Genomic DNA, 26,403 nt, shown 5'->3' with positions numbered 1-26,403 from the left:
GTAAGTATATTCCAATGATGACCTCAACTGCGGCCATACTAATGAAGCTGTAACTCGCCACCATGCAAATAATGCACGTAGTGCCATGAGTGGCTGCAAGGCAGAAGTGCTAACCACTTAGCCACTATAGTTTACTCATAACAAACATGCACATCAATTATTAGGCATATTTCATACATATCCAGATTTTTTTTTTAAAATATATGAATATAAAATTACGAAACTATTGAAAAGCCCCCCAATAGGTAGATAAAATCAATCAGACTATTAACCAGTGACATGCATATCACAATGGAGTTAAGAAGGATGGATATAAAAAAAAACTGTCTCTAAAATATTAACATTCCCAGGGGACAATGCATGCAAATAAAAAGAAATTGTATGAGGATTGTAGATTTCGATAAACTGATATGTTAACAACGATGTTTAGGGATAAAGGATACGAAGCCGACTCCCTGGAGAGAGAGGATTAATTTTAGGGATATAGATAGAGAAAAATTACTGGAGGACACTACAGGTAGGGAGAGTTACTTGGGTAATGAGATCAGTTTGGTTTTGGATTATAACATTCAGAATAAGAGTATCGTTCCTAAATATTGGCAGGTGCTAAAGCAGGATGCATCATTATGTGATTCTTTACCTAATAAACCAACATTTTTTTTTATAAAAGGGCCCCTAACCTAAGGGACAGAATTGTACACAACACAGTAGAACCTCCACCATCCAGACCATTAATGTTCTGGGACATGAGGGTTTTTATGGATGTGGGCGTTGCTATAGCCATGTCCAAAATCCAAAGAATGTTAAATTAAAAACCTTTATTATCCCTAAGAATAATCGGGCATAAGACCTCAGGTATTTTATCTCCTGTGAAACTAAAAGGGTAGTCTATGCCATTAAATGTCCCTGCAATTTAATCAATATCGGTAGAACAAAGAGCTCTGAAGGTCATAATGGAAGAACACATAAGAAATATTGGACATGGATTTGACAAACACCGCCTATCCATTTATTTTAGGGACAAAAGCAACAAAAACCCAGAGGGGATTCAATTTTGGGGCATCATTGGAGGGGATGCAGTTATATTGGAGAAATCAGCAAGCATGAGTCCTGGTGGATACACAATTGGGGACTTTATCTCTGGGGGGGGGGGGGGGGGGGCAGGGGGGATTAAACAAATAGATTGATCTCCAGTGTTTTTTAAGCAATCGTTAGAATGAGATTTCAGGCTCTCTGATTATTGGGTTTATATGGTTGCACATAAATATAATATTTTAGAGTGTTTTTTATCCTTAACGCCATTGTGATATGGATAATAGTTATGTCACTGGTCAATAGTCTGATTTTATCTACCTATTGGAATGCTTTTTTTTTTTTTTGCAAATTTAATAAAAATTATAAGTCCAAGAAAGGGCCATGCCCCAGTGTGGCAACATTAACGTTCAAACGGATGAGGTCACAGCCTCGTATCTACATAATACCATGAATATGAGAGTAAAGCAAAATGATCAATAAAACTTGTGTGAGAAATTTCTTCCCCTTGATACTCGGGTTTCTCGTATTTCTACTTCTGCTCATGCTATAAGGAATTACATTTGCTGCAGTACATATGAGTAGGGCTACCCTTTCTTATTTTCCTTAACATAAAAATTATAGTTAAAGTAATTATAGCTAGAGAAAAAGAAGGGGGGTAAATGGGGGGGGGGGATGTGGAATAAAGGAGTAGGGAGGGAGGTCACAGCTATGGGTCAGGACTGCAACAATATTTCAATGCCTGTGGCCATCTCGCGGCTCAGAGGCTTTCCCTTTGTCCGAAAAAACGAACGTATCCCAGAGTCTCCATGTTTTCGTGTAAGTCTCATGTCTGTCGTGTACTGTCAGAACCAGGTCTTCCATCTTTTTTTATATCCTCTACTTTTCTTATCCAAGTCGCAGTTGTCGGCGGGTGCTGTTTCCATAGTAAGGGGATGAAGGCCTTAGCCGCGTTTAGCAGATGTCTTAAGATTGTTTTTATTATTTTTTAGATTCTAGCAGAGATGGTTGATACATGTAGTAAAACCATCAGTTTAGCCACGTTAAAAACGTATCAGTTCTTATCCGTTCTTTCATCCGTCATCCATTCCGTTAATATCCGTATTCATCCGTCTTTCGATCCGTTTACGTCCAGATAATGTACCAGTTTACATTCATTTTTGCGTCCTTTTGGATCAGTTTACAGACATTTCTGTGGCTTTGATGACAGTACCCAGAAAGCATTGCTCCTCCCATGCTGCATTGCAGTTTTCAGTGAGTGACGTCCGCCCCTTTCCTTTTCTGCGCGCGCACTCCCGAGCGCGCAGCGGGGAACTGCTGTGCTGGGCGTGTCCCTTGGACACAGCCAATCACAGATCGCCGTGAACGGCCAATCGGAGTGGCCGTTTGCTAGGCGATCTGTGCGGCCAATGAGAGATGATCTCATATGTTTACATATGAGATCATTTCTCATTGCCGGCTCTCACAGACAGCGGTGCTGTCAGGGAGAGAGGAGACCGATCTGTGTCTCTTGTACATAGAGACACAGATCGGTCACCCCCCCCAGTCACCCCCCCTCCCCCACACAGTTAGAACACTATATAGGACACACATTTAACCCCTTCCTCAACCCCTAGAGTTAACCCCTTCCCTGCCAGTCACATTTATACAGTAATTAGTGCATTTTTATAGCACTGATTGCAGTATATATGTGAATGGTGCCAAAAATGTGTCAAAAGTGCTTGATGTGTCCACCATAATGTCGCAGTGGCAATAAAAATCGCAGATCGCCATTACTAGTAAAAAAAAAATAATAATTCTGTCCCTTTATTTGTAGGCGCTATAACTTTCGCGCAAACCAGGTCACTTATTGCAATTTTTTTTTTTTACTAAAAATATGTAGAATACGTATCGGCCTAGACTAAGGATAAAAAAAAAAAATTGAGCTATTTATTATAGCAACAAGTAAAAATTTATTTTTATTTTTTCAAAATTGTCGCTCTTTTTTTGTTTATAGCGCAAAAAATAAAAACCGCAGAGGTGATCAAATACCACCAAAAGAAAGCTCTATTTGTGGGGAAAAAAAGGACGCCAATTTTGTTTGGGAGCTACGTCGCACGACCGCGTAATTGTCAGTTAAAGCAACGTAGTGCCCAATCGCAAAAAGTCCTGTGGGCAGGAAGGGGGTTTAAGTGCCCAGTAAGGAAGTGGTTAAAGAATCTTTGGAGACATTTGAGTTTAGGAACCGATAAGGTGGGATTTCTCGGAATTCTAATTTGTATTTTAAGGACACGGTGGAAAATACCCATTTGTCCTGGATCTCTGTCTGCCAAGGTGCTGAAAACTGCCGAAGCCGTCCCCCCACTCGGCACTGCGTTTTTGTACCCACGGCTTTTTGTGACCCTGGGTCTGTGTATTAGGTTTTGTGGTTGATTGAGAATGCCGTCGCCACTCCCTGGGTCCGTTTAAAACAAGGGCGTTTATTTTTATTTCTCTCTGGCAATAGTGTAGTCTTATCACTTGAGATCTTCTGGGTGTATTTATCCAGATCATCCCCAAAGAGTCGTTCCCTATAAAAATGAAAATCAGTCAAAGGCTTTTAACATGGAGCTTCAGCTGAACAATGCTTTAACCAAAGAATTTTGCGCATATGCACCAGTTGGAGCGTGAGGCGGGAATCATGTTGGATAAAATCTCTCATGGCATCGATCATGAAGCATAAGGCTTTAGGCAGGTTCTCCCAAAGCTTGAGCTGGTCTGGAGGGAGATCTTAAAGCCCTTGTTTTACCTGTTCCTTTAGGACCTGAAACATACACCCACATCAGGTTGAGTTACATACAGCACCCGCCATCACAAAGGAAGACTTAAGTAAAGATTCCAACTTATTTTCAGAAAAATCTTTAAAATACCTGAGCATTGTCTACTGGACAAGTTAGGTTTTTATTTACACAAGAAATGGTCGCATCTACCGCCGGTAGCTTCCACTTTTTAGTAAACTTTTCCTCCATAGGATAGAGAACCTCAATTTCCTAGGAGGAGAAAAATGCTTATCTGGATGTTGCGAGTCAGCGTAAATAAGATTATCCAATAAAGGGTGAACCAGAAAGGAACATGCAGCTTGTGGGGATTTTAATGAACCCAGGGAGGAGACAGGTGAATCAGGTAACCCTGTAGAGGGCAATTGGAACGTGGAACGTACTGCTTCAGCATAATAGCAGAAAAAGGTTCCTCTGATCCATCTGACTGCTCATCATCCTTATCCTCTAGAGGTGCTACCTCATCGTCCTTATCAGATTTTTCTAAAGAGGGATATAATATAGAGCAACGGAAGGGTACCTGCTTTGCTTTTTATACTTTATGGATTTAGCGATTAGGAGAGGCTGCCATTTCTGACAAAGGCAATGGCTCATCCTGTTTGGGTGCTTCCGATTCCTCAGGAGAGCATAATACCCGGCTAGAACTGTTAGAGGCCCCTGTAATAGGCGGTGTTTCTTTTTTTTTTGTCTGTCTTTCTTAGTCCCTGAATTCCTTCTCCGGGAGGACATATTCCTAAGCCAAAGCAGAGGAACAAGAAAATGGATAGGTTCCCAAGGGAAAAAGTACAGAATACCTCAGAGAGCCGGCTGTATCAGTTTTTACAAGAGGTGCAGTTTTCCTGTTGCTCTAGTACCTATTCCACACTGTCCAGGATAGATTTAGTCCTGGGCAATGCGGAAGCAGCTCAAACAATTGGTGAAATAGTATACCAGCCCCGAGGGGTATCGGACCACTCCTTGGTAATAATAACGGTAAATCTAGAGGGGAATAGGTCCACCATGGTATGGAAAATAAACCCTATATGGTTTGAATTAATGGGGGATCCGGAGGAGACAATGGTAAAAATACAAGAGTTCATAAAGTTTAATGAGGGAACCGCAACGAGGGGGGTGATGTGGGACACATTGAAAGCTTTCCTTAGAGGTCTATGTATCCAACAAGTGGCGAAAGTAAAAAAGGTTTCAAAAGAATGGGAAAATAGGATTAGAAAAGAATTAGAGAACACGGAAAAGGAATATATTGAAAATCCAACAGAGGAGAGGCAAATAATATGGCTGGATAAGCAACAGGAATATAAAATAGAGTTAAGAAAATAAGAGAATGTTTCAAAAACAAGCAGCATATGGGGAAGGGGTAAGAAGAATGCTGGCCTATTTAGTAAGAACAAATTCTACACCATCCACTGTTCCGGCCATTAAAAGAAGTAATGGAGACATTTCCACAAATGTGACAGAGATTACGGACACATTTAGGGAACATTATGATAAACTATATAGGTCTCAAAGAACAGCGGGTGGAGAGGAATTGGAACGCTTCTTCAGGAACCTAGAACTACCAACTCTCACGGGAATAGAGAAAGAGCAAATGGAGGCCCCGATAACTCTAGAAGAGGCTCCGTTAGCAGTCAAAGAGATGGCTAACCAGAAATCCCTGGGACCAGACAGGCTCCTGGCAGAGACATACAAGTACTATGGGAAAGTGTTGCTCCCAGAACTTATAAAAGTACTTAATGAGGCCATGGTAGAGGGGAAGTTGCCCATCTCAATGACTGAGGCCACGATAATAGTACTGCACAAGGAGGGAAAGAACCCATTGGAAACCACATCGTACAGGCCCATTTCTCCTCTGTGTGCAGATGCTAAAATCCAACATCATGATCAAACAGGATTTATTCCTGCTAGATCAACAAGTATGAACATTAGGAGGGTATTCCTTAACCTGCAAATACCCACAGAAAATAGTGGCAATAGGGCAGTAATGTCCTTGGATGTGGTTAAAGCATTCGATAGCTTGGAATGGGGGTATATTTGGCATGTATTGGAAACATTTGGGTTCGGCCCTACATTTATTGGATGGATTAAAATATTGTATAACGGCCCCAGTGCAAAAATTAGAGTTAACAACAAATATTCAGCCAAAGTAAAGTTGGAGAGAGGCACAAGGCAGGGGTGTCCTTTGTCACCCTTACTCTTCGCCCTAGCAATGGAACCGCTAGCCACTGCTATAAGAAGGGATAGGATAATGCAGGGATTCGTGAGACCGACTGGGGAAGAGAGAATTGCTCTGTATGCTGACGATGTCCTCCTCTTCCTTGGTGATACGGGTCACTCCATCAGGCAGGCAATGAGTATTTAGGCGAGTTTGGTAGTATATCCGGACTGATAATAAATTGGGAGAAATCGGCTTTAATGCCGATAGACCCAAATGAGGAACCAGAGCCTGGCCGAGATTCCACAGCTGGAGACAGTGGGGAAAATGAAGTACCTAGGAATAGTCATCGCACAGGATCTCAATAAATACATAGAGAAAAATCTGGCTCCACTGTTGCTCAAATTTTAAAAAAAAAATTGGTATCTGGCGGCACCTCCCCCTGTCGGTTGCAGGGAGGTGGAACCCGATTAAAATTATGTTGATGCCTCAATTATTATATGTATTACACAATGCGCCAATATGGATACACAATAAATGGTTCAGGAATATAGATACTCTGTTTAGATTATAATTTTGGAAAGGAGGACAAGCCAGAATAGGGCTGCAGACTCTGCAGCTGCCAACGAGGGAAGGGGGAATGGTAGTACCACATCCACGTTGCTATTTTCTGGATTGCAGCATCTCGAAGTAAAAATAGAACCAGAAGGAGATATAAAACGGAAACCGAATGATTCACGGGGCTCCCCATAAAACAATTAGAGGTACTGGAGGCGAATTCATTCATTAATTTAACCCCTACTGTTAAGATGGCAGTCAAAGTGTGGAAAGCCGCAACGGTAGCCAGAGGACAGGTGGGAGTGACAGAGAACGCACCATTGTGGAATAACAGGAACCTCCGGGAACTGGAGACAGTGGGAGAAAATAAAGAGTGGGCAGTAAAGGGGATAGTTAGATTGGCTCAGTTATATGAGGGAAGTACTTTAAAAACGTTCGCTACCCTAAGAGAGGAATATGAAATTTTTAATTACACGTTCTACAAGTATCTCCAAATTAGGCACGCGTTAAATGCACAGTTCGATAGAGCGAGCCCAAACTGGATTAGGAACAGAGTCTCCCAAAAACTAGGCGGGGGGATAGAAAAGAAAGGGTTTATCTCTGAAATCTACCCATATATATGTGAAGGGAATATTGAGGGACCAGAGCAGCTTAAATGTAGGAAGAAATGGGAGGAAGATCTGGGAACCATAACGGGCGATCAATGGAGGAAGGTGTTGGAGAGAGGGCATATGGCCACAGTTTCGCCCGCTCAGAAGATATTCTTAAAGATACATAGGACGTACTATACCCCAAAAATACTATTTAGATTTGGTTGGAGAGCAGATGCGGGATGTCCCAGATGTCAGGATACGGGGGATTTAATGCATATGTTGTGGAGGTGCCCACAATTATTTAGGTATTGGCTAGGGATCATTGATATTATTAACATGACATATGGGACCAAGTTGGACCCTAGAACGTGTATATTGGGAATATGGGAGGAAAGAGGTGGGGGGGGCGAGCACCATAAAAGCAGTGATAAGTTGCCTCTTTCAGGCAAGAAAACTAATTGCTCAAAGATGGCAAGCAGTAAACCCCCCAACAATAAGTGGACTAATGCAGTGACAGCAACAGTATGGAAAGATAAAGCAGTTTATGCCAAGAGAAGAAATATTAAGGAATTTGATAAAATCTGGAAACCGTGGCTGCTTAGGATAGGTTACTCTGTGTAAAAGGATGTTTATCAAATGGGTGAATAAGGGTGGGAGGGTAGACAAAATAAATTAATGAGGGAAAACTATAAGGTTATGACATGCAGGGAATGTGCAATATTTTGTAAAAGGAATATTAAGAATGTAACCTGTTTTTATATATGATGAAAAAAATGTAATAAAGATAAAAGAGGTACAAAAGACAGTCCATACACTACTGTGCTGGTTTAGCAATCTACATAAAGTAAGAAACTTTCACAAAGTTTGATGCAGCGTGGGTGCCTTTAAAACTGCCTGTAATCCAACCACCTAGAGAACTCACGTGCCTCCAAGCTGCTGTGTCATTTCCTGTGGAGTCTGTCAGGCGTCTGGGGCCGATTTCAAAGTTTTGCATGTGCAGTAGAGCGGCACGCACGCTATTGTGCCCGCTCGCGTGACTACGCCCCCCCTTTCTTGCTTATGCAGTGAAAATCATGACTCCTTTGCGCGCCTATGAGGAATGGCAGCATGCAGGAGAGAGGCAACATGACCTGCAAGGCATCCACCGCACCTCTGAAGAGGGTAGAGATACACATTTCTGCTTTTCAGAGTCTTGCAGCGGAGGAAGTGCCAATTCACACTGAGCTTTCGTTCCTGACATGGTCAGTAGAACTCTTAACTCTTTACTACCTCTAGTGGCGGTTTCAGGCAAGACAGTCTTACTCAAAAAAGGGGAAGTTCTTAAAGGATCACTAAAAGGAAAAAAAAATTTTGGCTGAAATGACTGTTTACAGGGTAGAGAGACATAATAGTTAACTGATTCCTTTTAAAAATGATTAAAAATAGATAAAAATCAATCATATAATGTGCCTCTAGATGCAAAAACGAAAGTGAAACTAGTTTAGTCTTTGCAAGTTATGTCATGCCTCTGTGCTGGACAGTGCCATAGAGAGTCATGGCTAAGAAAACGAAACTAAAGTCTCCCATGACTTTTTTCATAAGGAGCCAGACAACCAGGAAGTGTTCAGAACAGAGTAGTATTACAGCAACATCAAAGCAAAAACGAGCAATGAGGACATGAAACCAGGACTGCAGTAAGGTAAAGGAAGCCATTTAGCTAAAAAAAAAAAAAAAATTCCTTTAGTGACCCTTTAAGTGTTTAAAACTTAGACTTTTTCCCCACTTACCTTCTCCACGCCGCAGGACTGCGAAGACCAGACAGTACCAATCTTCACCCCTCACGGCGGGTAGTGTTGTGCCAACCTTCAGGGGTATGGGTTCCTACTTAAAGGAGACCTCTTCCCTGGGCCTTGTAAAAGACGAGCTTTAAATTTGCAAAAGTGCTGGATCCCAGTCCTCCAAAGAGACATTACAGGCACCGCCTCGGGTACCATCTATTTGACATCATTAATAAGCACTTTGGATGGACCCGGTGGTGTAGCTCCTTAACCCCCGGAGTGATCCTTCACAGAGCTCCATCTTAGCACATCCTTCACCTTAGACACTGGCAAAAAAACTAAGGTACTTCCCTTATGGGAGGGGTCATATAGAGGGGAGCCTATCTTCATTGGTTGTGCCAGTGTCCAAATCACCTTTTGGTGAACTATACAACCCACTATGTAATGACTAAAGACTGTGTCCCGTGGTGTACGATAAAGAAAATGGAGCGCTGTGTGTCAATGAAAGAGAAATAGTATTGCCATCCCCCTAAATTCAACTGTAAAATAAACCTTTGCTGATTTGAACCCCCTATAAGGCTGCTTTTACATTGATATGCTGCGGTTTACCTGCACTGTGGGTGCAGTGCATCTGCAATTTCCTGGGATTAGCTGCACTTTGCCATAGATGTCCATTATATTCTGCAGGTGTGCTGCACTTTTTGAACTCCTGCATTCAGAAAGTGCCCTATACCATTATGCCCAGTGTGTATTGCTTCACACTGACCTGAAGATCTCCTTGTTCCTGCTCCTGCTGGCACCACTCTGGAGACCACTAGCCAGGATAAGTGATTGAGTGCAGTTGGTATCACTCCGCATGGGACAGAAGACAGCGATACAGAGAAGGCATTGGCTTATGCGGCTCTTAATCCTTACTACTGCTCTAACTTTACCAGTAGTCCCTCTGCATTGCACTCTGATACTCTGGGATGTTAGGTCAACAAGCCCAGACCGTGATCTACCAGTCATCTGGCCGTGATATACTGGTGGATCGCGATCTATGGGTTGCTGACCCCCCGGTTTAAAGTGTTGCATTTCAAACTCCTCCATGGCACAGGCATAGAAATGGCAGAACCATGGGGCAGGTTTAAATGTGTACAAGCTATGTACTTAATATGGCAAGTGCCACCACACTCTGGGCAGAATGCAAAGGATAAGACACCAAACTTTTCTTCGCCCTCCACATTGGGCATATCGCCAAGGGAGCTTGCAGGGACACTCTTCTGCCGCCAGCAGACTACAGCCTGCCCTGCATCTGTATAACACCCTGTGGCTAACATAATACAATGCACCACTTGCGCCAAGGTAAACGCCCATGCAGAATTCCGTGCCTAAAGGAGCGTTTCAAGATTGGGCCGCATTACGATCAAAGTGGAGTCTGGGTTCTATTTCCACAGTCTAGGAGTGAACCAATTGCAAGCTACAGAAGGCACCATAGTGGCTATGGTGCAGCAAGGAAACTCCAACCCATGCATTGCTTTTTCTGCCAGTGTCCAATTACCTGAAGGTAGCTGTATGTAACCCAAGGACTGAGAATACATTTCCAGTGTTCTTACCATATGATTTAAGTACTACAACTTATAGCTTCAGCAGAACTTGGAGTTTAGCAAAATCAAGGTTTCTGTACAATTTTAAACTTTCTGCGTGGGCTACATGGTTAATCCTTCATCCAACTCAAAAAAAAAAAAAAAAGGAAGGATTTACTTAAAAAGGCAACTCCACTTTTGTGAAGCAAAAAATTAGCAAAGAAAAAAATATAGCATATACAATTGCGACACAAGTTATATTGTAACTGAATGCTATTAAAAATGCTTTCCTTTTCAATCTGCAGCCACTGTAATTTTCTGAGAATGCATTGCAATATGGCTACAAAAAATGAAACCGTTGGGACTAAGGATCCCAACAGAAAATTTGTAGGTGAATCAACCACAACTAACAACCATCAGCTCTATGCAAAAGGACTTTATTGGTGAATGTAAAAAAGTATCAAAAAAGCTCATCCGAAGTGGTATGACCATCTCCAACGGAGAAGTTCCTACAGAACATACACAAAACAATAAAAACACAAAGTATCATACAACGTTGCATTCACTAAAAAGGTCAGACTGGGATCAGAGTATGTTGGAGACTGTGATACCACTCCGGATGAGCTTTTTTGATACTTTATTGAATGTAAAAAAGTCCTTTTGCATAGAGCTGATGGTTGTTCGTTGTGGTCGATTCACCTAAAATTTTCTGTTGGGATTTTTAGTCCCAACTGCTTCAATTTTTGTTTCTCATGAGTATTTTTGTTTAATAGGAGGATCCCATCCGCTATAGGACGAATCAACACAACAGCACACTTGCCATTTATCCCAGACAAATTCAGGCATTTTACACAATTTTTCAATCATTGCAATATGGCTACCTGGAGGAGTTCTGTACACAGAGTGTGTACTGAACATACCCTAGAAACATCATTTTCTGTTTGTGTAATTGGCCCACCAATTTTCCCATAAATCTACCCAAGATACAAGTCAAGTTTCAGGCATTCCCTGCAACAAAAAGGATTTTGGTACTCACCGTAAAATCCTTTTCTCTGAAGTCCATGGACGGACACAGCTTCCATATATTCTTGACTGTAGGGTTACGTTGCGTCTATTAGGTGAGGACTAGGCAGACATGTTAATGGTTAAAACATGTAATCTTTAGCAAAGCTGAACAGCCCCGCCCAGGGGGCGGTCCCTCTGGTCATAACGCACCCCCCCTCCATTGCAGTGAGCAGCTCAGTTCTTCAAAAAGCAGTACAAACCTACAAAGGAGGGGTGGGTGCTGTGTCCGTCCATGGACTTCAGAGAAAATAGGGTTTTTGTACTCACCGTAAAATCCATGTCTGAGTTCATGGACGGACACAGCAGCAATTGACCTTAGGGTTATCTACCTTCCTTTTAGGAGATGACTAGGCAGAAAAAAGACAGCACTTCAAGTGTTAAAACACTTCACTCAGTACAGCACCTCCCAGGGGGCGGGTCCCCTGGGTACAGCCCTCTCTCTGCATCATGCACCCCAGTTCGTAACAAGCAGTACAAAGGAGGGAAGGGTGCTGTGTCCTTCCATGAACTTAGAGAAATGGATTTTACGGTTAGTACAAAAATCCTATTTTCTCTTCCGTTCGTGGATGGACACAGCAGCAATTGACCTTAGGGACATCCCCAAGCAGTGTAAAAATATATTTCGAGGGGTGGGAAAAACACAGCAAACCAAACTTCATCCCAAACAAACCAGAGTTCCTCAACGGAGGAACTTCAACCTTAAACAACCGCCTGTAAAACCTTGCGGCCAAAAGAGGCATCCGAAGATGCACTCACATCCACCTTGTAAAACTTTGAGAAGGTGTGGACCGACGACCAGGTCACTGCCTTACACACCTGTAAAACAGACGCTTGATGGCGGAAAGCCCAAGAGGCACCAATCGCCATGGTCGAATGCGCCGTAACCTGAAAGGGAGGCCCAGCCCCTTTAGGGCATAGGCCTGGAGCACGACCTGTCTGATCCACCTAGAAATGGTGGTCGACGAGACTGCCAGACCTTTCTTAGGACCAGTCACGGACACGAACAGTGAGTCCAACCTCCGAATCGGAGCCGTAGCAGACAAGTACACCCGTAGGGCCTGAACCACGTCCAAGGAATGCAACGTGGCCTACTTCGGGTTCTTCAGCCGAGGACATAAGTATGGCAAAACAATGTCCTCATTAATGTGAAAAGCCGAAACAACCTTCAGAAGGAATGACGGCTGCAGCCGCAGCACCACCTTGTCCTTGTGGATGACCAAGAAAGAAGCCTTGCAAGACAAGGCCGCGAGTTCAGATATCCGTCTGACCGAAGTAATTGCCACCAGAAAAACCACCTTCTGGGACAGCGTCAAAAGGGAATCTTACGACTGTCCTCAAACGGAGACTTTTGAAGCACCGAGAGGACTAAGGTCAAGTCCCATGGAGGCAGTGGAGGACGCACAGGAGGGGCCACATGCCGAACTCCCTGTACAAACGTACGCACCAGGGAGTGCGCCACCAATGGTCGCTGAAAGTAAACAGCCAAGGCCGAAATCCACTCCACGCTGTAAGAACAGCAGAATCCAGGACATCACGTATGTACGGGGTGACAACTCATCTCCTCACACATGGAGATGTAGGCCTTCCATGTACGATGGTAAATCTTCCGTGAAGTAGACTTCCGTGCACGTAGCATGGTAGAAATCACCGAGTCCGACAGACCTCGATCCTTCAGCACCTGGCTCTCAACAGCCACGCCGTTAAAGCCAGCGACTGTAAAGCAGGGTGAAAAATAGGACCCTGCGACAGAAGATCTTCTCTCAGGGGTAGACGCCAAGGAACGTCTGCCACCAGATGCACCAGGTCCGCGTACCAGGGACGGCGCGCCCAATCAGGATTGTTGGTATCCCCTTGGCTTCCACTGCGCAGCAGGTGAGGAAAAAGCTTCAGAGGAGGGAAGGCATAGATTAGGCAATAGTGACCCCATGGTGCCACCAACGCGTCTGCCCACGGGTCTCTTGACCTGGCCATGAACCGTGACACCTTCCGATTGAGACGGGACGCCAGAAGATCCACGTCCGGAGTGCCCCATTTTTGGCACAGACTCTGAAACACTTCCGGGTGTAGCGACCTTGGTCTAGCCTAGCGGCTTAGGTAGTTGGCCTGCCAGTTCTGCACGCCCAGAATGTACAGGGCCATCAGAGTCGGAACGTATCTTTCGGCCCAACGGAGAATGTGCGTGACTTCCGTCGCTGCGGCCGAGCTCCGTGTGCCCCCCTGATGATTGATGTATGCCACCGGCGTTGTCGGATTGGATCCTGACCGCTCGGTCCTGCAGATCCAGAGACCACTTGGAGAGGCACAGCCGGATCACCCGGAGCTCCAGGACATTGATCGGCAGGCGGGACTCCTGAGTCCAGCGCCCCTGGGCTGACTGGACACCCCAGACACCCCCCCCCCAGCCAGAGAGGCTGGCATCCGTCGTGACCACTGTCCAATGGCACGGCAGAAACGATTGTCCCGTCCGAAGTACCGGGAATGCCAGCCACCACACTAGGGAGGACCTGACCAGGCGACTCACCCGAATCTGGTAATCCAGAGACGAGGGGAGCTTGTCCCAACGTGACAGAATCTTTCTGTAACACTCGTGTGGAATTGAGAATACAGAACTGCCTCGAACGAGGCAACCATCAGACCCAGAACTCGCATGCAAAAGCGAAGCGACGACCACTCCTGGGTCGCCAACCGCTGTACCGCAGATTGCAGCGTTTGTAATTTCTCCGGTGGGAGAAAAACCCTCGCCTCTGAGGAATCCAGGACCAACTCCAGGTATTCCAACCGCTGAGACGGTACCAGAACCGACTTCTGGACATTCAATAGCCAACCGAACTCTGGGGGCCTGACAGGTGATAGACACGTCCTCTTCCAACTCTGAGTTGAGGAAGCTCTCAGAAGAAGGTCGTCCAGGTATCCCACAATAGCGATCCCGCACTGCTTCAGCAGGGCCAGAATCTGGGCGAGCACCTTGGTGAAAACCTGTGGTGCCGAGGCCAGGCCGAACGGGAGGGCCACAAATTGAAAGTGATCCTCTTCGACTGCAAAACGCAGAAACCTCTGGTGTTTTGTGCATATGGGGATATGCAGGTACGCGTCCTTGATATCCAAGGACGCCAGAAAATCCCCCTGATGGAGCCCCACCACTACCGAGCGAATCGACTCCATCCTGAACTTTTGCACTTTGACAAAACAATTGAGGGCCTTGAGATCCAGGATTGGACGGACCCCTTTCTTCTTGGGGACTACAAACAGATTGGAGTAAAACCCCTGGAACCGTTCCGCTGAGGGAACCGGTACAATCACTCCCCTGACCAGCACGTCTTGAACAGCCCCTGACTGGGCCACAAGGTGTTCGAGGTTGGAAGAAACAAAATCTGTTTGGTGGACAAGAGAGAAGCCATCTTGTACCCCGAGAAAACTACTTCGCAAACCCATCGGTCAGAAAGAAGAGACCTCCACCGAGCCGCAAATTTGCGAAGCTGGCCCCCCACCCGAGATACGGGCGGGGGCAGACCTTCATGCAGAAGCAGGCTTGTTGGGCTTGCGGTACCAGGTGCGCTTTTGTCCTTCAGCGGGCGCCTTAGCACCCTGGAAACGTTTTCCTGCCGCACCTGGGGGGCGAAAAAACGCTTGGGGGTAGTAAAGGAGGGCCCTTGCTTACGACTCCTTGGGGTAGACGCCTCCGGTTCGGACGCCATGCTGACCAACCGTAAATGCCACCCTTGTACTGTAAGGCAAGACCCACAGGCCACCCTCCCGCAACAGAGAGCAGGGGACCCCCCAGAGGACTCACCACCCGACCAGGCTGTAGTGCTGGAGAGAAGCTAGAAAACGCTGCCCGTGCTGTGCCGTCCCTCAGGTAGTGTGCTGGGAGCTTTCGCTCCGTTATTCTGGTCACTAGAGGCTGAACAACCATCCAAGATGGCCGCCGACATGAAAAATACAGCATGCGGGCTACAAGAAAATGGCCGCTGATCGTCAATAAGAGCGCCCGTCACCGGCAAAATGGCGGCCAAACACGCTTTTAAAACACAGTGACATAAAGCAGCCAGAACACGGCAAAGGTATCAGACCCAGCAGGTCTCTCTCCCCCCCCCCCCCCGCATCACAAAAAAGCATACAGCACCCCACAGCAGCCGCAGCCCCAGGTAGGACGGAGCCCCCCAGGCGGACCCCCCACCTCACGGCCGTCACCCAGAATGCGGGGAAGGAGGGAGAGGAAGGGAGAGAGGAAAGCAGGGCGGACCCTCGATCGACCTCCCCAGGAACCACCATGCCAAGGCAAGGGGAAACTACTTTCCCATCCTGCTACCACCGGCTGGAGGCATTCCAGACAGACCCAACATCCGCTTACGGCATGGCTGTCGGCCCGGCACATGGTGACTCGGCCATAGAGACCAGTCATATGTGTGCCTTGGAGCGTATAGCTCACCGGCCACCCCTGGTGCAACGGGGCATGTCGTGGACAGCCCAGCGCGTAGCTAAAGGCCGGCACACCCTCGATGGCCAAACATGGGGGGACTGCAAGGATCGAGGATCCAGCCTGTCACCCAGTCGGCAGTTGATTGAAGATCCCAGGATCCAAAAATGCAGGGGAAAATAAAATGAAAGCGGGGAAAAAAAAAACGCAGAAAAAAAAAAACGCAGAAAAACTGGGAGGTGCTGTACTGAGAGAAGTGTTTTAACACTTGAAGGGCTGTTTTTTCTGCCTAGTCATCTCCTAAAAGGAAGGAAGATAACCCTAAGGTCAATTGCTGCTGTGTCTGTCCATAAACGGAAGACAAAATGATTTTACAGCGAGTACAAAAATCCCATTTTCTCTTTTGTCCATGGACTGACACAGCTTCCATATATTCTTGACTATAGGGACGTCCCCAAGTAGTGGCAGAAAAAAACGATGGGTGGAAACTTCAAAAGTCAAACTCTGCCCACCGCAAGATGTGAGCGACCTATGAAGCTGCCGCCGCCGCTTCTTGTTCCTCCTTGACAACGTGGTGTGGTCCTAATGGATCCTTATCGGACGCCCCTGTAGCCTCGGTGACCATGTGGAGAGAGACAGCCTGATCAGCCGGAGTTCCAGTCCATTGATCGGCAGGCGAGATTCTTCCCGTGTTCAGCGACTCTGCGTCGACTGAACACCCCAACCGAAAAAGAGGCGGACGAGAAGGCCGAAAATGCAGTGGCCCCCAAGCGGAAACCCTTCAATGGCAGCCACCCCACACTGAAAGCGGACCCAGACACCCACAGCCAGGAAATCGAAAAAAGCCCAGGTACACCCCGGTCAATCACAGCAGGCCCATGCATGGGGAGGAGGGAAGGGACGGGGGAGAGGAAAATGAGGACAAAAGACCCATCTAATAGACCCCCCCTTAGGAAAGCCCAGCTGATCCATCCTGCCAAGACAGAAGGAAAAACCGGAGTTAGGCTTACCGGTAACTCTGTTTCTAGGAGTCTTCCAGGACAGCCTCTTGAGACCTTGGGCTCCTCCCTCCGGGACAGGAAACACGTACACCCTTTTCTTTAAAGGGCAGTCCTCTAGATCTCCTCCTCAGTTTGCCCGAGAAATACCAGAAGATCCTGAAAGACATAGTCTACTAACACATCGTTCGATCATTTTATATCTTCACCACAATTACAGTTCCTAACAGACACCGGGTGGGAAAAACTCCGGCTGTCCTGGAAGACTCCTAGAAACAGAGTTACCGGTAAGCCTAACTCAGGTTTTTCTCTAGTCGTCTTCCAGGACAGCCTCTTCAGATGACAAGCAAGAAACTTACTGGTTTTTAGGGTGGGACCACTGTCTGGAGGACCCTTCGTCCGAAGGCCTGATCCTTGTCTGACAGCAGGTCCAACCGGTAATGTCTTGCAAAGGTTGAGTAAGATGTCCAGGCTGCCGCCTTACAGATCTCTTCCGGGGAAGCTCCTGCTCTTTCTGCCCAGGAAACCGCCACTGCCCGTGTAGAATGTGCTTTAACTGTAGGTGGTTCCCTACCCCCTAACGTATATGCTTCTACAATCAACATCCTGAGCCATCTGGCAATAGAGGATTTAGACGTTCTGTGACCCTTGCGGGCACCTGAGAAGTTAACAAAAAGTGAGTCACAATCTAAATTCCCTTGTGACATCTAAGTAAAATAAAAGATTTCTTTTTACATCCAATAAGGACAAAAATTCCCCTTCATCATCGTCTGAAGAGGAAAACAAGGTTGGTAGGACAATGCCCTGAGTCCTATGAAAGGTAGAGGCTACCTTGGGTAGGAAGCTAGGATCCGTCCTAAGGACTATCCTATCGTCAAATACAGATAGGACGGGCTCCCTAATAGAGAGGGCCTGAAGATCGCTGACTCTCCTGGCTGAGGCTATGGCCACTAGAAAGACTGTTTTAAGGGTAACATGTTTCAGGGAAGACTCCTCCAGCGGTTCAAAAGGTTTGTTAGCAAGAGCCTTCAGTACCAAGGACAGATCCCAAGAGGGACAGGCTCTAATCCTAGTTGGATTAGATCTTGTCAGACTTTTGAAAAAGTTTTTGACGAAGCGACCCTGTTGAAGAGGAACATCCAAAAAAATACTTAAGGCAGCCGCTTGTACTTTGAGAGTGCTGACTGATAAGCCTAGGTCCACTCCTGCCTGCAAAAATTCTAGCACTACTGGAATGTCAGAATGAATCATTCCTTGCTGTATCTTCCAGGAATTGAATTTTTTCCACATCTTAGGCCCCACACACACCATAGAATCTATCCGCAGATAAATCCCATCAAATGGGTTTCTGCGGATAGATTCTATGGTGTGTACACTCCGTCGGATATTTATCCGCGGATAAATCTCCCCTGGGATGGATTTCCAGCAGATGGATATTTGCTGACATGCTCAACAAATCCATCTGCTGGAATCCATTCCAACGGATGGATCCGCTCGTCTGTACAGACTTACCGGATCCATCCGTCCAAAGGGATTCCCCGCACGCGTCGTAATGATTTGACGCATGCGTGGAATTCCTTATATGACAGCGTCGCGCCCGTCGCCGCGTCATAATAGCGGCGACGGCGCGACACGTCATCGGCAGAGGATTTCAGCGCGGATTTCAATGCGATGGTGTGTACACGCCATCGCATAGAAATCTTCTGAAATCCTAGAGAGGATTTATCCGCGGATACGGTCCGCTGGACCGTATCTGCGGATAAATCCTCTCGTGTGTATGGGGCCTTAGAGTATATTGCTCTAGTTACAGGCTTGCGACACCCTAAGAGGGTCATGACAACTTTATCCGAAAAACCCCGTGCTTTCAATAGTTGCTCTTCAGAAACCAGGCGGTTAGTTTCAGGTTCTTTATCTGAGGATGAAGGACTGGACCTATGGATAATAGATCTACTTTTTCTGGAAGTGTCCAAGGTGGATACAGGGCCAGTCTCCTCAGGCTGGCGAACCAAGGCCGCTTGGGTCAGAAAGGCGTGATCAGAATCAGATCCGCTGGTTCCCTGAGAAATTTTTGAATTACCCTGGGGATCAACCTCACTGGAGGGAATGCGTATGCCAGGCTGAAATGCCAAGGATGTGAGAAAGCGTCTATCCCCTTCGCTCTGTCTTGTGGGTGAATGGAAAAATATGTTGTAACCTTCCTGTTCCCCTCTGCTGCGAACAGGTCCACCTCTGGTAGTCCCCAGAGCGACACTATCTGGTGGAAAGTCTCCTGGTCTAGAGACCACTCGTCCTGGCATACTACCTGTCTGCTGAGGAAATCTGCCAGGGTATTTAGAGAGCCCTTTAAGTGTACAGCTGAAAGGTGCACTAGATTTTTCTCTGCCCAGATCAAAATCTGTGTAGCTGTTGCCTGGAGGGCTGGGCTCCTTGTGCCTCCTTGCTTGTTTATATAAGCTACTGTGGCAGCGTTGTCCGTTCTGACTTGTAGATGCTGACCCACTAGATAGCACTTGAAGTCCTGAATGGCTTTTAGAACGGCCAGCAGTTCTTTTTGGTTCGATGACCGAAGGATCTCTGAGGATGACCATTGACCCTGGGTCCAAGCTTCTCCCAGGTGGGCTCCCCAACCCCCCCTGCTGGCGTCGGTGGTCAGTACCAGAGCCGCTGGCGGATCCCAGAGAAGACCCTTGTCCAGGTTCTCTCTGGCTCTCCACCACCATAGATTTCTTTGAATGCTCTTTGGGATAGGTATTGGGAGGTCCAAATCCTCCTTCCTGCCATTCCAATGTTTGAGCATATGTGCCTGGAGAGGACGCGAATGAAATCTGGCCCAGGGTACCGCCGGAAAACAGGCCGACATCAGACCCAGAACTCGCATAACTTGCCTTATGCTGATCTCCTGATTCGTCTGGAGGAGAGCAACCGCCTGATCCAGTTTGAGAATTTTTTCCTGGGGAAGGAAAATCTTTTCTACTGGAGGATATTCTGTATCCCAGATACATTACCTCCTGGGATGGCATCATCTGCGATTTTTCCTCGTTGACCAGCCAACCCAAGGAACGCAGGAAAGACAGGGCTACCTTCAGGTCGCTCTCTGATGACCTGACGGGGCTATGAACAAGAGATCGTCTAGGTAAGGTATTATTGTTACTCCCTGGAGTCTCAGGGGTGCCAGGGCCTCTGCCAGGACTTTGGTAAAAATCCTTGGCGAGGAAGACAGGCCAAAGGGGAGGGCCCTGAATTGAAGGTGTTTGGTAGCAGAACCCAGTCTCACCGCTAGACGCAGGAATTTTTGGCATGCCTGACGAATCGGAATGTGTAAATATTCGTCCCGTAAGTCCACGGTGGCCATATAACACTTTGGGAAGATCAGACTGGTGACTGAGAATATCGATTCCATTCTGAACCGTTTGTACCGGACCCATTTGTTGAGGGGTCGAAGGTTTAAAATTAGCCTGTACTTTCCTGAGGGTTTTTTCACTACGAAGACGTGTGAATACACCCCTGACCTTCCTCCTCCTGGGGAACTTCCGTCAGAACCCTTTGGTCCAAGAGGTCCCCTAAAAGGAGACCCAGGGCCTCCGCTTTCTCACGGTCTCTGGGAGGTTGAGTGACCAAAAATATCGGGGGAGGGGGAGCTGAAAATTCCAGCCTGTAGCCGTTTATGAGGTCGTGTACAAACGGACTGACTGTCGATTCTGTCCATTGTGAGAGGAACTCCCCCAGTCTTCCTCCCACAGGGACCTGAGTGTCGCTGGGATTTGGGGGGAACCTGAGGAGGGTTAAACAAGATTCCTCCTCTTCCACGTCCCTTTTGGCCCGACCAATGTTTTTTAGGATGTGAATCCCGGTCTTTCTGGTTTTGCCTAAACCCTCGAAAAAAGCGTTTGTTTCCTTCTTTCTTTTTTCTTTCCGGAAAGGCTTTCTTTTTATCTTGTGTCCTTTCTAGTGCCTCCTGGAGACCCGGACCAAATAAGTGATCGCCAGAAAAGGGTAAGACGCAGAGTTTTAGTTTTGATGCGGCGTCACCGGTCCATGTCTTCAACCACGGATTTCCGAATAGAATTGACAGCAAAAGTTATCCATCTGGCGTCCGGATTGCCATAGTTATTTATGTCCTACATGTTTGTCATTGTCTATGTCTTTTTATGTGTTGTTTGTTGCACGCTATATGAACTAGTTTCATACGTGCATTTTTTTGACCGGCCATTGAATACAGGTTGTCATTAGAGCTATTTTTGCTCCTGCAGTGTTATACTTGTACCATTGTCCCAGGTGTATAAATCATATCATGTAATTTGTTACTATTTATTAAACACATAATTTTAACTACACAGACTGTCCGTCACTGCCCTAGTAGCCTCTCGGTTGTCCCAGGGGACATCACCTCTCGGTTTCCCTATTGGGGCAACATCCTTTCTTTTGTATATGCATGTCTTCAACCAGACCGACCTTCTGGCTGCGTTGACTAACGCTGCGGATCTGGCTGCTAGCTTCACCGATTCTGAGGAAGCATCAGCTAGGAAGCCAGCCGCCTTCAAGAGCAACGGGAAGGATTTTAAGATCTGTTGCCTGGAAGTACCAGCAGTGATATGTGCTTGGAGCTGATTGAGCCAACACTCCAAGTTTCTGGCTACACAGGTAGCCGCCAACGCTGGTTTAAGTGCAATGGTGGAAGCATCCCATGCCCTTTTTAAAAGGATGTCACCCCTTTTATCCATCGGATCTTTAAGTGATCCAAGGTCATCGAAGGCCAGGTCAGTTCTTTTTGATACCCTGGCCAAAGGTGCATCCAGCTTTGGGACTTTGTTCCAGGGGAGCGTTGTGTCTTCCTCAAAAGGAAACCTACGCTTTAAGTTCCCTGCAAAAAAAGGTCTTTTTTCTGGCTGCTCCCACTCCAACAAGATCGTTTCTACCAACAACTTATGAACAGGAAAACACCTGGTCTTTACGGCACTACCTTGGTAAAGCTGGTCGTGCTTAGATAGCTGGACCTGTTCCTCTCGGATCTCTAGGGTTTCATATATTGCTTTAAGCAAGTCTCCCACATCTTCTAGAGACGGCCTATATCTAGTCCCCCCTGGAAGAGTCTTCCTCTAGCTCAGAGCCAGAAGCTGAATCTACCTGGGAGGAAGCTTGGGACCGAGTGGACCCTCCTGCTTCCTCCTCCTCATGCTCATCCCCTTCGACCGGAGTTGCCAAGGACGGAGCACTAGGGGTCCTATATACTGGGGACGGCATCTGCATCCTATCCATCATTCCCCTGAAAGATCTAAAAGTGGATGCCAGCTCATCTTTTACAGATAAGACTTTTTGGCATTCTGCCACAGAGTCGTCTTTAACCAGACTGGAGATGCACTCTATACATAGAGGCTTTTTCCAGCTGGAACCCAACTTTTCCCCACATACAGCGCACTTTCTTTTAGGGGCTTGGGCTGGCGTTTTGTCCTGAGTTTTGACCTAAAATCAAACACAAACACCAAAGGAGTTGTTTAGAACATAGAAAACAATGCCCCCTGACAACCACACCGTGTGTCAGAAAAAGAAGTGCTGGGTAGCCCTCCACCACAGGTTCCCTGCCCAGGGAGGGAAAAAAAGGTCCTGAGATAAGTTTAGACCAGGTCCCCCAAGGTAAGTAAAGAGTCAGCCTAGCCCCCCTTACCCGGAGTCTGTGGCCTGCCTCGCTTCCTCCATCGGTGCTGTGTCCTTGAACAGCCCGGCTGCGTTTGGAACACACTGCTCCGTGTGCCTTCCTTCCACTGCCGCGCCTAAGTCGAATGGGACTAGGTTTCGACGGCGCCCCTTGATGACGCCGTTCCGGTGACGCACTTCCGCCCTGTGGAACGCATCCGTCCCGCCCCTCAGCGCCGCTCCGGAAGGGGATCTGCAGTGCAGAGCGGCATGGCACAGCCAGCGTCTCTCGCCGCCGCCATTGCTGCTGTACCGCGCTGTGCTCTGTGAGGAGGCCAAACGCAACAGGTACTGGGTACTGCGGGGGGGATGCCGCCATCAAGGGTTCCCACTCTCTCTGAGCTTTAGACAGCAGTGAAATCGGTGACCTTCTCTTCCTAGCAGGAGCAGAGGGGTACCAGGCAGAGAAGGAATCCAGCATTTTTAAAAGTCCCTAAAAAAAAACGTGCTCCTTCCCTTCTGGCAGGAAACACAATAACTGAGGAGGAGATCTAGAGGACTGCCCTTTAAAGAAAAGGGTGTACGTGTTTCCTGTCCCGGAGGGAGGAGCCCAAGGTCTCAAGAGGCTGTCCTGGAAGACGACTAGAGAAAAGTACTTACCCCGTCCCTGCGAGGGCTTCTGGCGCGTTCCTGACAGACCCACTTCCAAGCAGTACGGAGTAGATGTCGGCCACGGCTCACTGTGACTCAGGACAGCAGTAGCCTGGTCATATGCGAGCCCAGGAGCATTAGCTCACCGACCACCCCTGGAGCAAAACGGGGTATGTCGTGGCTGGCCTAGTGTGTGGCTAAGGCCTGTTCACGCTCGATGGCTGGACTGGGAAGACTACCAGGATCTATATTATTCAGCCTGTCACCCAGCTGGCAGTTGATAGAAGATCCTTCTCTACTAGGCAGAAAAAAAAACGGAGCTGCTCACTGCAGCGAGAGGGGTTATGACCAGAAGAACCACCCCCTGGGCACGGCTGTTCAGCTTTGCTAAAGATTACAGATTCTGTCTAATAGACAGAACATACAGTGGGGATCGAAATTTTGAGCACCCCAGGTAAAAATTTGTATTAATGTGCATAACGAAGCCAAGGAAAGATGGAAAAATCTCCAAAAGGCATCAAAATTACAGATTAGAAATTCTTAGATTTCAAAAAAAGTTAGATTTTATTTCCATCATTTACACTTTCAAAATTACAGAAAACAAAAAAATGGCGTCTGCAAAAGTTTGGGCACCCTGAAGAGTTTATATCTTGTACTGCCCCCTTTGGCAAGTATCACAGCTTGTAAACGCTTTTTGTAGGCAGCCAAGTCTTTTAATTCTTGTTTGAGGTATCTTTGCCCATTCTTCCTTACAAAAGTCTTCCAGTTCCTTGAGATTTCTGGGCTGTCTGTCACGCACTGCTCTTTTAAGGTCTATCCATGGATTTTCGATTATGTTGAGGTCAGGAGATTGTGAAATCCAAAACCTTCAGTTTATGCATTTATGTAATCCTCCATGGATTTTGAGGTGTGTTTAGGATCATTATCCATTTGTAGAAGCCATCCTCTCTTTAACTTCAGCTTTTTGACAGATGAAATTTTATTGAATCCATTTTTCCTTCTACTCGTGAAATGTTCCCTGTGCCACTGGCTGCAATACAACCCCAAAGCATGATTGATCCACCCCCATGCTTAACAGTTGGACAGAGGTTCTTTTCATTAAATTCTGTGCCCTTTCTTCTCCAAACGTACCTTTACTTATTCGGGCCAAAAAGTTATATTTTAACCTCATCGGTCCACAGAATTTGTTTCCAAAACGCATCAGGCTCGTCTATATGTTCATTTGCAAGGTTCAAACGCTGATTTTTTTGTGGTGAGGACGTAGAAGGTTTTAATATGATGACTCTTCCATGAAGACCATATTTGTAGTGGATAGTGGAATAGTGTACCACAACTCCAGTGTCTGCCAGATCTTTCTGGAGGGATCGTGCAGTCAAACGTGGGTTTTGAATTGCTTTTTTCACAATCCTGCGAGCTGTTCTGTCTGATATTTTTATTGGTCTTCCAGATCTTGCTTTAACTTCCACTGTTCCTGATTACTGCCATTTCTTAATTACATTCCGAACAGAGGATATTGACATCTGAAAACGCTTTGCTATCTTCTTATAGCCTTCTCCAGCTTTGTGAGCATCAAATATTTTCAGTTTCAGTTTTCTAGACAACTGCTTAGAAAAACCCATGGTGCCGATTGTTGGGGCAAGGTCAGACGAGTCTGGGCATTTAAAACTTTGAGATTGATATCACCTGGTCTTCCCAGATGATGATTGAGAACAATCCATGACACTGGCAGGTCTCAGCTTTGCAAAGGGGCAGTGCATGCTATAAATTCTGCAGGGTGCCCAAACTTTTGCAGACGCCTTTTTATGTTTTCTGTAATCTTGAAAGTGTAAATGATGGAAATAAAAGAAAACTTTTGACATAAGAATGTCTAATCTAATTTGATGCCTTGGAGATTTTTCCATCTTTCCTTGGCTTCGTTAATACACATTTTTACCTGGTGTAAAAAAAAAAACTTTCGATCCCCACTGTAACCCTACAGTCAAGACTATATGGAAGCTGTGTCAGTCCATGGACAAAAGAGAACTTTAATTTTTTTGTGAGATACTCTGTAGGAACACATCTATAGTGATGCAGGCCTGTAAGATTTCCTCATTCCCTGCATGTGCATACCTGATAGATAATTATTAAACCACTCCTTTTAGACCTACTCACCAGAGGCACAGAGGAACATATAGGGATTATTTCAGCATAACAAAAAAGGTAGGAACCTGCAACAAAGTTTGTGAAAATCCCTGCAACAAAGTTTGTGAAAATCCTTGCAATATACATAGATCACCCAGAGGTAAAGGTTTGCTTTGTTTTTTTCTCCACAAGAGTTAAGCTTTAAAGGGAGAATACTGCTTGGTAAATAAAAAAATTTGCGGTCTACCTTTTCCTCTTCCTTTATTCGCTTTTCTTCCTCCTTTTTACGTTTTTCTTCTTGCTTGGCCCTTGCAAAACAAAAATTAGAAATTGAAAATACTAAACAGACAGAGGACATAAACATGGCAAGATTATTTGCAAAAAATCTAAGATTTTTCATCAGCAGTAAAATTTATAATCCCAAACCAAAACTTTATTCAAAAAATATATAAAATATAATCATAGTGCTTCATAAAATTAGGCCAATATGTATTACATATATTTGGTAAAAAATAAATAAAAACATCCCAATATTCATATTGATTGGTTTGCGCAAACGTTCTATCATGTACAAATTATGGAATATATTTTTGGAAATTTTTTTGCGGCGGATAAAATCAGACACCAAGTGACATTTTTTGGGAACCAGTTTCACCAATACAGTGATCAATGCTTTTAAAAAAAAAAAAAAAACACGTCACTGTACTGACACTGGCTGGGAAGGGGTTGACATCAGGGGTAATCAAAGGTCAACTGTGCCTAAAATGAGATTGGTTACTGTGGGGGAGGTGCTTGCACTATGCACAAAGTAGTAAGCACTACTTTGCAGTAACACAGGATCCATCATTTTCTTACGGACAGGACTGTCTCCCTTGTTTACATAGGCAGACCGCCATTATGCTTCTTTCCCGATCAGCAGGTCCCAAAGGGCAGAGTCCCGAGGACTGAGACGTGTCAGATCTCGTACAGAGTAGCCATAAATGTACGTAATGCGGCTGCTAAATAAAATTTATAGTCATAGCATACACTCATTTTTCAAGGCCCTGTTTACACTGGCATTAGGAACAGGCA

General features: G+C 46.0%; 1 protein-coding gene across 2 annotated transcripts in view; it reads right to left on the bottom strand.

Moving 5' to 3' along the window:
* The window catches only part of LOC120911274 (chromatin assembly factor 1 subunit A-B-like), a 245,898-nt gene extending 220,187 nt beyond the window's left edge, over positions 1–25,711 (bottom strand). For both annotated transcript variants that reach the window (XM_040322521.1, XM_040322522.1), the window contains exon 1: positions 25,580–25,711. In XM_040322521.1, the coding sequence (XP_040178455.1) occupies positions 25,580–25,696 (117 nt within the window). In that variant the 5' untranslated portion in view covers positions 25,697–25,711. The remainder of the gene's footprint in view (positions 1–25,579) is intronic.
* Between the last annotated feature and the right edge of the window lie 692 nt (positions 25,712–26,403).

This window comes from Rana temporaria, chromosome 1 (assembly GCF_905171775.1).
Source record: "Rana temporaria chromosome 1, aRanTem1.1, whole genome shotgun sequence".
NCBI classification, from domain to species: domain Eukaryota; kingdom Metazoa; phylum Chordata; class Amphibia; order Anura; family Ranidae; genus Rana; species Rana temporaria.
This window is presented reverse-complemented; position numbering and strand designations above follow the sequence as displayed.